The following is a 14,800-nucleotide window of genomic DNA, read 5'->3' on the forward strand; positions in this document are numbered from 1 at the left end:
CCCAAGTGCACAAATTTTTGTGCACCGGGCCTCTAGTTAATAAATAATAACACAAGAATAAACTCTGTATTTTTCATACTCACAACTGTAAACCTACTTTATTCCCACCCTGTATTTGTGGTCTTTCCAGTGTCCATGTACGTTTTTAGATTCAACTTGTCACTTTTCACACACAACAAGTTCTGTTGTGATTCCAGTGGGCCTGTAGGCCAGTTGAGGGAAAGTGACATTTTCCTCCTGAGTGGGGCACACACCCTCTGTTTACTGAGGTCCTCATCCGTGTTTCTCAGCAGCATTTTGTAGTGTTTGGTGCGGAAGTTGTGCACTTCTTTTATTTGTTCCGAGGTGTTTGATGAGTTTTGATGTTACTGTAATGGTATTTCTTCAGAAGTTCATTTTCCCCCCATGTGTCTGTCGCTGCTATCGTTTGTAGTTTTACTGTCTCTAATTAAAAAGGCATCTTTCTAGTTGTTTTGCATCAGTAATGTCACATAAAGAAGTCTGAAACTGTGCATTTAACAGAACTATATCGGTAGAAGCCTAATGATCCATAACTATTCTGTCTGAATCTGGCATTATTGAATCTAGTCATGTCTACATTCGCTGGTGCTTCCCTCTGGTTTCCTGCCATCCCAGGTAATTGCTTATTAGCTGTGTCTGCTTTCTCTAAGCAGTTTGTTGGTGATGGGAATAGTTTTTTATACAAAACATTTTTCTAAATTTTTTTATTGAATTGAGAGAGAAAAAAATGAGAGAAAGAGAAAAGAAACATCGATGTGAGAGAGACACATTGATCAGTTGCCTCCCATATGCGCCCAGACCAGGGATCAAACGTGCAACCTAGGTGTGTACCCTGGCTGGGAATCCAACCCCAGCCTCTGGTGCATGGGATGATGTTCCAACCTACTGAGCCACACTGGCCAGGACTACAATACTTTCATTGTTGTTAATCCTCCTCCATTGATTTTTAGAGAGAGTGGGAAGGAGAGAGAGAAACATTGCTTTGAGAGACATCATTGGTTGCATCCTACAGGTACCCTGACTAAAGCCAGGGATCGAGCCTGTGAGCAAGGTTCATGCCCTTGACCCGAATCAAACCTGGGACCCTTCGGTCCGAGGGCCAACGCTCTATCCACTGAGCCAAACTGGCTAGGGCTACAATACAGTTTTTAAGCCATAGTCAGGCTCTTCCTTGATTCAAAGTAAAGAAAATGTATCACAAATATTTAAAATAAAGTTTGGAAAATACTTTAATTCAAAAATTTCACAGCTATCTATGTGAATTGTTTCAAATGTTTTAAATTAATTTTTTTCTCCCTGTATGGTTAATTCAACTCATATTAGCTTCCTCGTGTCGTCTCTCGGTCATCCCCACAGAGGCTCCACTGGGGATTTCACAGATGTACAGCGAGATTTGATTTTCACAGCTTTATTGTGATGGTTCTGCTAGACCTAACAGGCTGTGTTTGGGTGTGAATCCTACTTGGGCAGAAGCCGTTGGTAACTGGTGGCACTGTGTGTGTGACGTGTCCTTCCCTCCTCCCCAGGTCACAGAGCTGCTGGATGTCTCCATGGAGCTGGGCTGCTTCCTGGCCGGAGCGCTCATCTCTTCCCAAGGCCACATGGTCACCGAGGAGATTGTGTCTTACATCGAGCCGATTCGCGACTTCCTGGCGATCATTTTCTTTGCCTCCATAGGTAACTTTCTGCTTTATATCGGAATGTTTGAATTGTGTTTGCTAGACACTTGCAGATTACCTCTGTAATCTCTTTACGTATTTTTATTTGTAGACTAGACAGTGGAAACAGTTCCCATAAAAATTAGAGTCTGAGGAGAAATCTTATTTAAAAAGAGGGAAAGTTTGAACTAAGGGATGTTAATTTGCTGGTTGGTTGCCATGCCCGTCAATGCTAAGATGCACGTGTAGGAAGGAGTGTAAAGACTCAGATGTCCTCGGGGAAGAGGACTCTCGTTTTGACTCCATAGGAAGGGCCCCGGTGCTCAGCAGGTTAGCAGCTTAACGTCAGTGCATCAAAATGGGAAGCTTGGGAGGAAATATTAATTTTGATACAAAAAAAGGTAAATTGGCAGTGCGCGTGCTGCTCTGGAGATTTCCCTGTGTCAGTATCTTAGTGGCCAGTCCTGGAGAGGACCGGCAATACAGAATCCCAGCCTCTGTGTTACAGCATTTCCGCTTGGCACCTCCTTGTTCTCGCCCTCTTACGGCCTGGAAAGTCCACACACTCTCCACTGGTCAACAAGTTCTGTGTGATCCCAGCAAGACTTTCAGAACATGGAAAAGCAGATTCTAAAATTTAAATGGAAATGTGAAAGGCTCTGCAGAGCCAAGACAGTTCTCAAAGGAAACACAGGTGGGCGGGTCACACTTGAAAGAGGTGAAATAAGCCAAGCCAGTGGGCTCAGGGGTTGAGCATCGACCTATGGACCAGGAGGTCAGTTTGATTCCTGGTCGGGGCACAAGCCTGGGTTGCGGGCTCGATCCCCTGTGTGGGGTGTCCCGGAGGCAGCCAGTCAGTGATTCTCTCTCAACATTGATGTTTCTATCTCTCTTACCCTCTCCTTCCTCTCTGAAATCAATGCTCCTATATAATAAAAGAGAAACATGTAAATTGACCATCCCTCCGCTATGCTCACCAGCCAATCAGGAGTGAGTATGCAAATTAACCCAACAAAGATGGCCAGTTAATTTGCATACACAGGCGCCGGGCAAAGATCAGAGCGGGAGAGCCAGAAGCTTGGGGGACGTGGCTCCCTCAGTCGCTCCCCCAAGCTGCCAGGCAGAGAGCAGAGCGGGAGAGCTGGTGGAAAGTGGAGCAGCTTGGGGAACTTTGCTCCCAAGCCACCAGACAGAGAGCAGAGAGGGAGAGCTGGCAGCTTGAAGGACTTGGCAGAGTGGGAGGCCATGGGACGGAGACAGAGCAGGAAGGGAAAACCAAGAGCGTGGAGAGCACCAGGAATTCTGGGAATAGTAGTTCTGGTGGCAGCCCCAGGACCAGAAGCAGAAGCCCAGAGCGCAGGGAGCACCCGGAATGCTGGGAATCGTAGTTCTGGTGGCAGACGGATCTTCTAGACCAGTGGTTCTCAACCTGTGGGTCGCGACCCTTTGGGGGCGAACAATCCTTTCACAGGGGTTGCCTAAGACCATCGGAAAACACATATATAATTACATATTGTTTTTGTGATTAATCACTATGTTTTAATTATGTTCAATTTGTAACAATGAAATTGGGGGTCACCACAACATGAGGAACTGTATTAAAGGGTCGTGGCATTAGGAAGGTTGAGAACCACTGTCCTAGACACTAGAGCAAAGTGAACCTGGAGCAAGTTACTGTTGTAGTGGGGGATGGAGGGAAAGCAAAGGTGAGAGACATAAGTAAAATCAGAGTGTCTAGGAAAAATTAAAGGGAAGATATCCTAAAACTTCCAGGAAATCTCCGCCAATGAAGCAAAGAAAAAAAAAATGCCTCTATTATTCTGTGAGCAACAAACCAAACTGAGTTGGGGTCTCAGACAATTCGCTCATATGATTGCAAAGACAGACAGAAACTCCCGGATTGGAGAGGGCTCCCCTGAGGGCTCCCAGATTGGAGAGGGTGCAGGTCGGGCTGAGGGACCCTCACACCCCCCAGTGCACGAATGTTGTGCACCAGTCCTCTAGTATAAATATATTTTTAAAAAAGAAAAAGAAATAAAGAGGTGAAATAAGAGCATTCTTGAGCAGTGTTAGTAATCGGATGTGTCCCTGAGAAAGTCCCGCTCGACAGATATTTGCCCCGTCCTCTCTGCCCCTTCTCTCCTCATCCTCTCTGCCCCCACTCATGTGTGTCTCTCTGTCTCCCCTTCTCCCCTCATTTTCTCTCCTTGGCCCTCTCTTCTGCCTCTTCCTTCCCTTTCACTCCACTGCTGGAAACACTTCCTCAACATGCTAAGTAAGCTGCCGATTCTGATTCCTTGAACTTCCATTCCTGGTTGATGATTCACTTCTTTTCTGCCAGTTCTTTTTCAGACAAGGCCTAATAAAATTGATTAAATTGTAACACTATTCTCACCACTATCCAGTCCTGCATCCCATTCCTAAGAGCCCCCCCTCCCCGCCCCAGGTCACCCTGACTAGTTGTTCCACCCTGTGTCCTGCCTGCTCAGCTTCCTGAATGCTCGCTTATTAAAAAAACTAAAACTTCACAAACATGTTATTTAAAACAGACCTATTTGCTCTAATATTTCTCAAATTGGGATTCTTGATTTATTAAGAGCCATGCTTTGTAACAATAACCACTGTACATATTTTTGCTTTGGTTATTCACACTCTATATATCAAAAGGAATTCGGGTTAATTTCCCTGCCAACTGAGAAACACATGTACAATCAGGTTTTTATTCTCTGACTGCTCAGGGACATAATTTTTTTGTTCCAGGGTTCTAAGCAACAAGTTAATAGCATCTGTTTAAGAAGACACCTTTGCTTTTCTGCATACGTAGCCCTCGATGACATGTAAATGAATGGTGGGGTCCTGTTCTTAGCAAACATTCATCGACCTCCTGCCCCAGCCAGGCCCTGTCAGAACCACAAAGATGACCTGCACCCAGCTGCACCATCCAGCGCCCATGAGCCACATTCGGTTCTGGGTGATAAGAGTGGTCCTGGGGTCACTGCCACCAGCAAGTGGGAGTGAGGGGTTCAGGCTGAGCTCCTGAGGAGAGGCCTCCTCAGAACATCACAACGAAGGGCAGTCTTAGGCCCAGAGTGAAGGGGGGCTTTTCGTGCTCAAGTGGGAGAGCGCTGGTCATGTGGTTCTTGGAGGTGCCCTGAGGCAGTTGTCACATGTCAGTGCTACCTAGCACCTTGCAACCCTGGATCCTTGCTCACTTTCCAATCTGTGGGCCTGGTGTGTGTACGCAGTGACCATGAGGACAATTGTTTATAAACACGGGTACCTGCTTTACCTGTCATGCTGTGTTCACTCACTGCCCAAATCCACAACTACAGATGAGGAAGCTGAGGCAGAGAGAGGTTAAGAGGAATGCCAGCATCTACAGTTGGTTAGTGGTAGGCCCGGGATTTTAGCCCAGAGCCTGTACTGTTTACTGTTACGCTAGTCCAGGTATACATTTGGTGTTTGTTGCAAGAATGAGTGGCTTTAAGGAGAAAAACTATAACATAGCTTGCTTGCCCTCCTGTCACAGTTATATGTGGCAAAGACATTGTAACATGGACTTCATCTCACTCTGCTTTGTTAATGTCACTAAGTACTGGCTCCAGTCAGTTTGGTGTCAGCGTTGCTCTCCGCATAAACAAACAGCACAACAGGATGGTGCTTACAAGAATTCTTCCCTCTATTGAAACACGTCTGAGGAGCTTGAGAGTTAATAGGTTTATCAGTGAGAAGCAGGTGTGAACTTGTTCGGAGATGGGCTGTGTGATCCTGAAAGAATTCCCGTGCCCGTCCTCTTCCTCACAGGCCTCCACGTGTTTCCCACTTTCGTGGTGTACGAGCTCACCATCCTGATGGTCCTCACGTTGGCGGTGGTGATCATGAAGGTACCGAGCCTCTCAGTCATTCGTGATGGGTAACATCCGGTTATCTTGGCGTTTACATGTCACACTCGCACATACTTCCTCCTGGGCCTGAGTGCCTGCCCACAGCGATGCCGAGTCTGTGAGCCCCCGGCAGGGCCACTTACCTGGAACACCTGTCTGTGATGCCCCTCCTCCCCCTCCTGCCACCCCACCGCCTGGGGAAGGTCTGGGTTAGGATACAGGTGGTTTGGATGTGTTTTCCTTTGTTTGTCTCAGAATTGAGTATGTTTGAATCTGGGAGTTAGAAAGCTGGAATGGGAGAAATAGCTCTCTGGGTCCTCCAGTGAAGTCAGGAGAATTATTTCACCACTCTCCTTGTCTGTCCTCCAAGAGCACAAATCATTGCGTTCCCTGTATTAACTTTTAATGTCCTGACCTGCTCTGTAGCTATCTGGCTTTGTGGATTATAGAAATGGACTTAAAATATTTCCACTGGAAGGAGCCAGAATCCCCGATGATGGTCTAGCTGCCCTACTAGCTCCAGGCTGCTCACCCCCCTCTGGAGATTGCTTACATGAGAGAAATACATTCTCTCTTATTAAAAATAAAATTTCCATTTGAACGCTGTATAATATTTAATGCTGTTCATTTAGTTCGGGGTGGGGGGGGGGAGTAGGTTTTGATTTCTGCAAAGGAACCTAAACCCTGGATTTGGCCTTGGTGTTCTGTGTGGTTTTATATCAGACATTTTGTGTTTATTTGGTGCCTTCAGCATAGAAGTGCCTCTCTGTATGTCCCCTCTGTGTGTTATTCGAGGGCTGCCCCGGCGTTTGTGTCCTCTCTGTCCTGGGTGCTTGGCCACCGGGGCTCTGACTAAGCAGTAACACGGGCACTCTCGCAGTTTGTTCTGGCAGCACTGGTCTTGTCTCTCCTCCTGCCGAAAACCAGCCAGTACATCAAGTGGATCGTGGCCGCGGGGCTGGCCCAGGTCAGCGAGTTCTCTTTTGTCCTGGGGAGCAGAGCGCGCAGAGCTGGCATCATTTCTCGGGAGGTGAGTCTCCACCCACTCCCTGCAAGTGTTCTGGTCGGGCAGGTGCTTCGTCACTGTCCCGTTAGACACTCCTCTTGCTGATGTGTGAGCATCGTGTGCGCATGAGTGTGTGTCCACCTTCCATTTGCACTTACATTTTTCCTCTGCATTTTTGCCCATTTCTACTTTTTTCAACTTTATTATTTGCCCTTTTTTAAACTGTCTATGAACTAGAATTTGATAAGTATCATCTGATGATCCATGATTGTCACTAAATTTGATAAGAAGGAGGTTTTTTTCTGTGATGGGTGATGGGGTGTGGCTCTAAAGTGAAAAAAGGACTCCCAACCCCATGGGTAAATATGCCGCACTCTGTGCTTCCTGGTGTTAAAAGTGTAATGTTTAAAACCTGAATATGCTTCCAGGACCAGACAACTGAGTTGAGTATTAGCCCTGAGTGATCTAAGGGCAAATGGATGCTGTAACTATGGAAAGTATTTGATAACTACAAACAGAGCATTACTGTTTCAGTGAAAACAAGATGGACATCAAAGGGAGTTTTGTTGTTGTTGAATGTATAAAATGTTGGGTAATAGTATAGGAATTTGAACTCCCTGCTTTTGAACTGCTAGTTCACTAAGAAATCACATGTGTGATGGGCTGGAAAACTGTGTACTATGTAGACCAGGGGTCCTCAAACTACGGCCCGCGGGCCACATGCGGCCCGCTGAAAACATTTATCTGGCCCGCCAGGTGTTTTTGCCGCCGCTGCCTGTCCTGCTTAGCAGCCGACTCGTCCCGGGCCCGCAGTGCGCATGTGTGGAATGTCTGAGGGACAGTTAACTGGCCCCCTGTTTAAAAAGTTTGAGGACCTCTGATGTAGACTGTGGAAATCAACTGTTTTTGTGTTTCCCAGGGTAGAAACAGTTAACTTCAGGATGTTTTTAAGTCATGGATTTGCAGACACACAAGTTCCTAATAGTAACTTCTATTTAAAATCATTTTTGACTCTATAGCCCTCTTCTGCAATCTGAGTGTCACTCTTTGCCACTTGTGATGTCTACGTCAGCACAGTTGAACTTCTGGGCCTGAAGGGGTTTGCCCTGCTCTCATTCCCCTCCACAGGGCAGGGGCCACAGCAAGAGGGCCTCCTGACTGCCCCGCCATACAGCGTCCCTCCCTAAGTTGTGATGGTGTCAGTAAAGTCCACCCAGCCGCGTGACACTGAATATTTGGATCTGCACACCTGCTCCCTCATACATGTGGACTGAATGAATATAAAAGCAGCTCTAATTACATGCGAAATGCTGGTATAGGCATTCAAAATTACGTGGTTGTCTCCTTGTATCCATAAGTGTGAGGAAAGTAAGTCCTACTATTAAAGAGCACTTAAAACCATTGCTGAAGAATGGAGTTTGTGCATGAGCTCCATCTGAGACCTGCCCTGAGCCTGTGTCCTCACTCCAAGTGACCCCCAAGGGGTCAGTCTGACTGCCTACTGAGCCCAAGGGGTGACTCCGATTGCACAGACTCCAGTGTGTGCACCAGTGATGCATCGACCTGACAGGTTTCCACTGATGGTCTAACCTCAGTCCACCTCACATCCAAATGTTGAGGTACCTGTGTCTGTATGGGGGTGTACCTGAGAGTATATCTGTGGTTTGAGGTGGACATAGTAATCCTGAGGGAGACACACCCAGACTTACCTGTTACAGGTGCACCTCTTAATCCTGAGATGACGCTCAGTTTTACCTGTTGCAGGTGTACCTCCTGATCCTGAGTGTGACCACGCTCAGTCTCTTACTGGCCCCAGTGCTGTGGAGAGCCGCAATTACGAAGTGCGTGCCACGGCCAGACCGGCGGGCAAGTCTCTGAGGCACCAAGATGATAAACAACTTTGCAAAGCAAAACCTGTGTGCAGGGAAGCATGACATTCAGACAGTTCTGAACTGCACTTTGGGGAACAAAATACGCTATTAAGGAGGGGGGTGTCTTTTTTGCCCAGCTTTACAATCTATTACTGCCATATTTTAGAATCTTCCAGAGTAATTTATTGCGTTCAATTGATCATGCACAATATAAACATTACGCTGCATTTTATAAGTCGCCTTGACTATTTTGCCTGGATGTGCCTTTTTTTCGGAAATTAATGTTAACTTTCTATTGTTATTTTATCAATTCATGATATCTTGGTAAAAAAAATTTAGAAAGCTTTTTTATTTATTGTACAACTTTGGTGTTGTAATCTGTTGGTCAGTATTTGTTATTAAAACATTTCTGTGATGTGAAATTTTAATTCTGGCAATGAGTTTGAAAAGTTACTTTTAATCCTTAAAGCCTATGTTTTCTAAAATGAGATAAATATCTTACAAATGTCTATTTGTTTTTTATTATAACAATTTTAAATAAAACAATTTCATGTCAGTTTTTATTAGGTTATATAATTCTTTTAAAATATTTGGTTTTGGCATTCTTTAATAAAGATCCTTTATGATCAAAATATAACTAATTGAAACATTGAAAATTATTTTAATAAGATTTTTGTGTTTTATTAATCTTTATCAATTTGTTGTTGCTGTGATTTGTATATTACCACACTATTCTCCAAGAGACCAAAGTAATGTAGTGCTAAGCCTAAGTTTTAACTTTCAATTTTAAAAGTGTATTTTGGTGATTATGTGCCCCATTTTAGAAAACCACACAGATGACTATCTGATCCTTTTAAAGATTCCCTAGCTACAGTTTTCCTATAAATATTGGCTTTAAGAGCCTAAGTATTTGACCAAAATACTTGGACAGTCTGTTAGGTGGAATTATGTATTGCAGATATAAATTATGGATTCCAGTAATATAAATTAAAACACTTTAAAATGAAGTAAATTACATCTAGTCTGAAGTCAGTCCATGGAGAAATGACATAAACGTGCTTATTTTTAGAAAACAGCATTGGTCATATTCATTTCTAAATTATACAGATGGTCCTGCCCATTCCCTTTGAGTCATTGAGTGTATACACAGCAGTGTGCTAGGCATCCTGGCTTGGCCCACTCATGTGATGGTGCTGAGGCCTTCCTACCCCGTCTGTAACACTGTCTTATTCCATCCCGCAAGCTGGAACATGCTGAAGGCCTCGGGATACATTTTACTTTGTTTTGAATCTCCGGCATCCCAGCAGAGCCAGAAGTTCATTACATTTTGTTGAACTGAATGAAACCTATTTGATGTGCTGACATAAAGTTTTCAACAAAACGTGGAGTTCACATCACTCTGAGAATGAAGTAAATAAAGATGCACACTGCCAGGCCAGCATGGCTCAGTGGTTGCACAGCGACCTATAAACCAGGTCACAGTTCGATTCCCAGTCAGGGCACATGCCCTGGTTGTGGGCTCCATCCCCTGTGTGGGACGTGCAGGAAGCAGTCGGTCATGATCCTCTCTCATCACTGATGTTTCTGTCTCTCTCCCTCTCCCTTCCTCTCTGAAATAAATAAAAATATATTAAAAATATATAAATAAATAAAGGTGCACACTTAATGACAAGAGGGAATGCCTTTAGAAGACTCTGCCTGTGGAGAATGCTCCTTGGAGAGTCCTAAGTCATCAGGTCACCATGAAGCCATGGACAGCTCCACCTTCACCCCCACCAGGGCCCACCCTCCTTCCTCAATACCTACCTGGGCCCACCCTCCTCCAGCTCCAGGACTTGGCTTCTTTAGCTTTTACTCACCTGTGTCTTCACCCGCACCTCTTGTGTCTGCGTCTGTAAACTTGCTTCAATCTGCCCCATACTGAACTCACAAAGCCCTCTCTCAACCCCGTCCTGACTCTCCTTTTCGTCCAGACTTGCAGAAGGCTCAGCACATTTGTCTCCATCCCTTCAAACCCCTGCACCTGGGAGCTGCAGACCACCTGCCTCCCAGATACCAACATTGAACCAACCCGAACCATACCCCCCACCCCCCACCCCCCCCACACAGGCCTGCCTCCTCTCAGCATTTCGTGTGTGTGTGTGTGTGTGTGTGTGTGTGTGTGTGTGTGTGACGAGTGTGTAGAGTGAATCCTATTGTAGATATGTCTGCCAAAGGGAAAACGTGTGCTTGCTGACCAGCCCGGTGGTGACATCATCATCTTGAATTTAAAACCGTGTCTAAAGGTTTGATTCTATTCCTACGAGACTGACATGCTTGGAGAATTGAGCTTCCAGCCCTGAGAATTCTAAAGACAGATGGGAGAAGGGTGTGTCGGCCACCTTAACACCAACAAACCCGAGCAGTACTAGCTGCCCGCGAGTGCCTTGTGTCAGATGTCGCCCAAGCACTTCATCTGGGTGGTCAGGTGTTACACCTGGAGCTCTCGCCTGAAACTTCCACAACCACACCACGCCCCAGCTCTTCCTGTTGCAAGTCCCCACACTCCTCACACGTGCTGCAACCTGTCCGCACCACCAGTGGTGTCCTTGTCTCAGGGGCCAGAATTCCATCTCCTAAACCTCTGATGGCAGGGCCATCCTCTTCTGTGGTGTCTAGAGCTTTGCTGAGGGTGCGGAGAGCAGCCTCGCAGCAAGTCAGCTTCCTCGGTTCACACAGCTTGAAGCATCGCACTACACGTGTCATGGAACTTTACTCAGGCCTAAAGGAATCAAAAAGGAGAATGTCACATACCAGGTAGCTACACACTTACACAGTAGAAGATTAAGATGTGAGTAGCAGCTATTAGAGCAAATCTTTCATGGGAGGTCAGGAAAGAAACTTGCCTCATTTATTTAAGGAACAGATATAAAATCAAACAGTAATGCATCGTTGATTATGCTCAAACCAGAGGTGAGGGGTGTGTAGAAGTGAAGAAGATAGTTCCTGCCTCTAGGAACCCGTCATCTGGTGTAGCAGACTCATGAATGAATGGTGCAGAAGGGACTCGCTCAGAAGTCAAAACAGGGTTGACCGGGAGAGCCAGTTAAATGCTGACTGTGGTCTTCAAGGCCTCTTGGGAGAGGCGTATGGGCTGGACTTGCAGTGGTCAGAGGTCAGTGTGGAAGTGAGCAGGGAGGGCGTTGCCGACAACCCAGGGGCCTGAGAAGAGCCATGGCACCCCTGGGGTGCGGCTCTGCTGTGTCAGGGCAGCAGGTAAGAGAAGTGAACAGAGCAGAGGGCCCAAGGGGGCCCCCTTGAGCCGTCTTCCTCTGAGTGCTAATCCATGGTGTGACAGCAGCCGTGCTGCGGGACACATCCCCTGGCGGTGAGAGTCCTTCAGAGATAGAGCATGGAGGTGACAACTACATCTGCTTTGGACACATTTCCTGCATTGAAAACAGTCCAGCCCTGGCTGGTGTGGCCAGGTTGGGCATCCTCTGTGCACCGAAAGGTTGCCGGTTTGATTCCCAGTTGGGGCACATGTCCTGGTTGCAGCTCCATCCCTGGTAGGGGGCGTGCAGGAGGCAGCTCCTCCCCGCCCCCCTCTTTCTTTATCTCTGAAAAGAAAAAATCAATAAAAAGTATTTTAAAACATCAATTGAGGTGAGGCACAGACTCAGGCCCACCTGCAGGGATGCGTGTGGAGGCCTCAGGGCCTGGAGCCAGGTGCGAGCACCGTGAGGGCAGACCCCACCGGGCAGGTGCAGATGGCTCTTCAAGAAGACAAGCAGTGGCAGGTATTCCAGAAGCAGGCAGGTGAAGGGGACGAAGGGGAGAGGCAGAGTGAACGGGTTCTGCAGATGGGTGACTGCTCTGATACCTCGGACTTTGGACATCCTGCTCCCTGGAGCTCCTTGGATATCACTCTGACATTCAGCCCTTGGCTGACAGCACAAATGTTAAGGTACTTCTGCAGTGTCATCGCTCACAGTTCATACGGTGTACTCCCTGTTGCCCCACCAAACAGCATGGGGGTTGCCTCTGACCCCTGGGCTGGCACCCCACCCTTGGAACCTAGTAAAGAGCCCCAGGCCCATGCTTTCTACCTGTGACCTTGCTGTGTGGACTTTGCGTATGCCATGTACAGTCCAGGGATTGTGAGTAAGATCTCTTGTTTCTCAAAATTCCCTGATGATTTTTGCTGAACTGTATCCTGTGACCATAATAAGACATAAGTGCCAGTCCAGCCACAGTATTGGGCCTGGTGGGAAAAATGTTCCTGGGGGCTTATTATGAGTCATATGGGCTCAGAGGCGTGCCTCAGGCATTCCTAACTGAGCGCATCACTACCCATAAACTGGGAGTGACATAACAGATGCAAACTGCCAAAGTTCACCCAGAAGAAATAGGTAATCCAAATAAGCCTATATGTAAAGCGGAATCAATAGTAAATAACTTTGTACAACAGACGGCACCAGGCTCATACGGGCTCACTGGTGAATTCAACCAAACATTAGAGGAAGAAATTGTACTAAAAGCTACAACAGGCTATAGAAGAAAAAACACAGTATCATATCCAGAGGCACAGAAAAAGCATTTTATAAAATTCAACACTCATTCATGATTTTAAAAAACTGAGCAAGCTAGCGATAGAAGAGAATGTCCTCAACTTAATAAAGAACAACTACAGAAATGTACAGCAAACATTGTACTTAATGGTGAGCAATGCAAAGCTTTCTTGTTAAGATCAGCAACAAGGCAAGAATGTCCTCTCTCCCGCCAAACCGGTTTGGCTCAGTGGATAGAGTGTCGGCCTGCGGACTGAAAGTTCCCAGGTTCGATTCTGGTCAAGGGCATGTACATTGGTTGCAGGCACATCCCCAGTGGGGGGTGTGCAGGAGGCAGCTGATTGATGTATCTCTCTCATTGATGTTTCTGACTATCCCTCTCCCTTCCTCTCTGTAAAAAATCAATAAAATATATATTAAAAAAAAAAAAGAATGTCCTCTCTCACCACTCCTTTTCAACATTATGCTGGAAGTCAAAGCTAATGTAATAAGACCCCCCCCCCCCCAAAAAAAAAGGAAATAAAGCATGCATATAAGCGTAACCAAAGGACACAAACTGTAGGGGGCAGGGACATGTGCTGGGGGAGGGGGAGAATGGCCAGGGAGAGGTCAATGGGGAGAGAAGGGGACATACGTAAATACTTTCAACAATAAAGAATTTAAATTTTTAAAAAAGGGTACTAAATTAGTAAGAAGGAAACAAAAGTATTTTTGTTTGCAGATTACATGATTGTCCATGTAGAAAATCCAACAGAACTGCCAAATAAAACCCTCTGGGACTAATCATTATAGTAAGTTTTCAGGATATCTTAGCAAGATTAATATACAGGGTAGGGCAAAAGTAGGCTTACAGTTGCTCGTATGGAAAATTGTTTTGTGTACTCATAACTGTAAACCTGTAAACCTACTCTTGTCCCACCCTGTACAAAAGTCAATCGCTTACCTATATACCAGCAATGACCAACTAGAATTTGAAATTAAAAACATAATACCATTTACATTAGTACCCCTAACATTAAATAGGTAAATATAAATCCAACAAAATATGTACAATCTATACTAATAAAAGGGTAATATGCTAATTAGACCAGGAGACCTTCCAGATGTCCTTCTGAACAAAGCCATGGTGGTGGGGCTGAGGCAGAGGCAGTTAGGGGCAATCAGGCCAGGAGGGGAGGGCAGTTGGGGGCAAGCAGGCTGGCAGGGGGGGCAGTTGGGGGCAATCTGGGGGTGATCAGGCCGGCCGTGGGTGCAGTTGGGGGCGAGAAGGCCGGCGGGGGAGGGGCAGTTGGGGGCAAGCAGGCAGGCAGACAGAGTGGTTAGGGGCGATCAGGCAGGCAGGCAGGTGAGCGGTTAGGAGCCCGTGATCCCGGATTGTGAGAGGGATGTCACCTGAGGAGTCCCAGATTGGAGAGGGTGCAGGCCGGGCTGAGGGACAACCCCCAACCCCATGCACGAATTTCGTGCACCAGGCCACTAGTAGTTAAATATAAACCCAACAAAATATGTACATAAAGAAAGCTATAAAACTATGATGAAAGATATCAAAGAAAAACTAAATAAATGGAGAGACAGTCCATGTTCATTAATAGGAAGCCTCATGCATTATGCCAAGATGGTAGTTCTTCCTAACTTGATGTATAGATTCAGTGCCATCCCAGTGAAAATCCATCCCAGCAAGACGTGGTGCAGATATTAACAAACTGACTCTAAAATTTACGTGGAGCCCTGACCGGTTTGGCTCAGTGGATAGAGCGTCGGCCTGCGGACTGAAGGGTCCCGGGTTCGATTCCAGTCAAGGGCATGTACC

At 46.3% G+C, this 14,800-nt stretch overlaps 1 protein-coding gene across 5 annotated transcripts in view; it reads left to right on the top strand.

Moving 5' to 3' along the window:
• TMCO3 (transmembrane and coiled-coil domains 3) overlaps positions 1-9,914 on the top strand; it is a 44,054-nt gene extending 34,140 nt beyond the window's left edge. For 3 of the 5 annotated variants that reach the window (XM_014548918.1, XM_014548919.1, XM_014548920.1), the window contains 4 exons: positions 1,548-1,698; positions 5,484-5,563; positions 6,444-6,593; positions 8,334-9,914. In XM_014548918.1, the coding sequence (XP_014404404.1) occupies positions 1,548-1,698; positions 5,484-5,563; positions 6,444-6,593; positions 8,334-8,447 (495 nt within the window). In that variant the 3' untranslated portion in view covers positions 8,448-9,914. The remainder of the gene's footprint in view (positions 1-1,547; positions 1,699-5,483; positions 5,564-6,443; positions 6,594-8,333) is intronic. The other 2 variants (XM_005877679.2, XM_014548921.1) reach the window with 2 other exon arrangements.
• Positions 9,915-14,800: the final 4,886 nt, after the last annotated feature.

The sequence above is a fragment of the Myotis brandtii genome, unplaced genomic scaffold (assembly GCF_000412655.1).
Source record: "Myotis brandtii unplaced genomic scaffold, ASM41265v1 scaffold528, whole genome shotgun sequence".
Classification (NCBI taxonomy): Eukaryota; Metazoa; Chordata; class Mammalia; order Chiroptera; family Vespertilionidae; genus Myotis; species Myotis brandtii.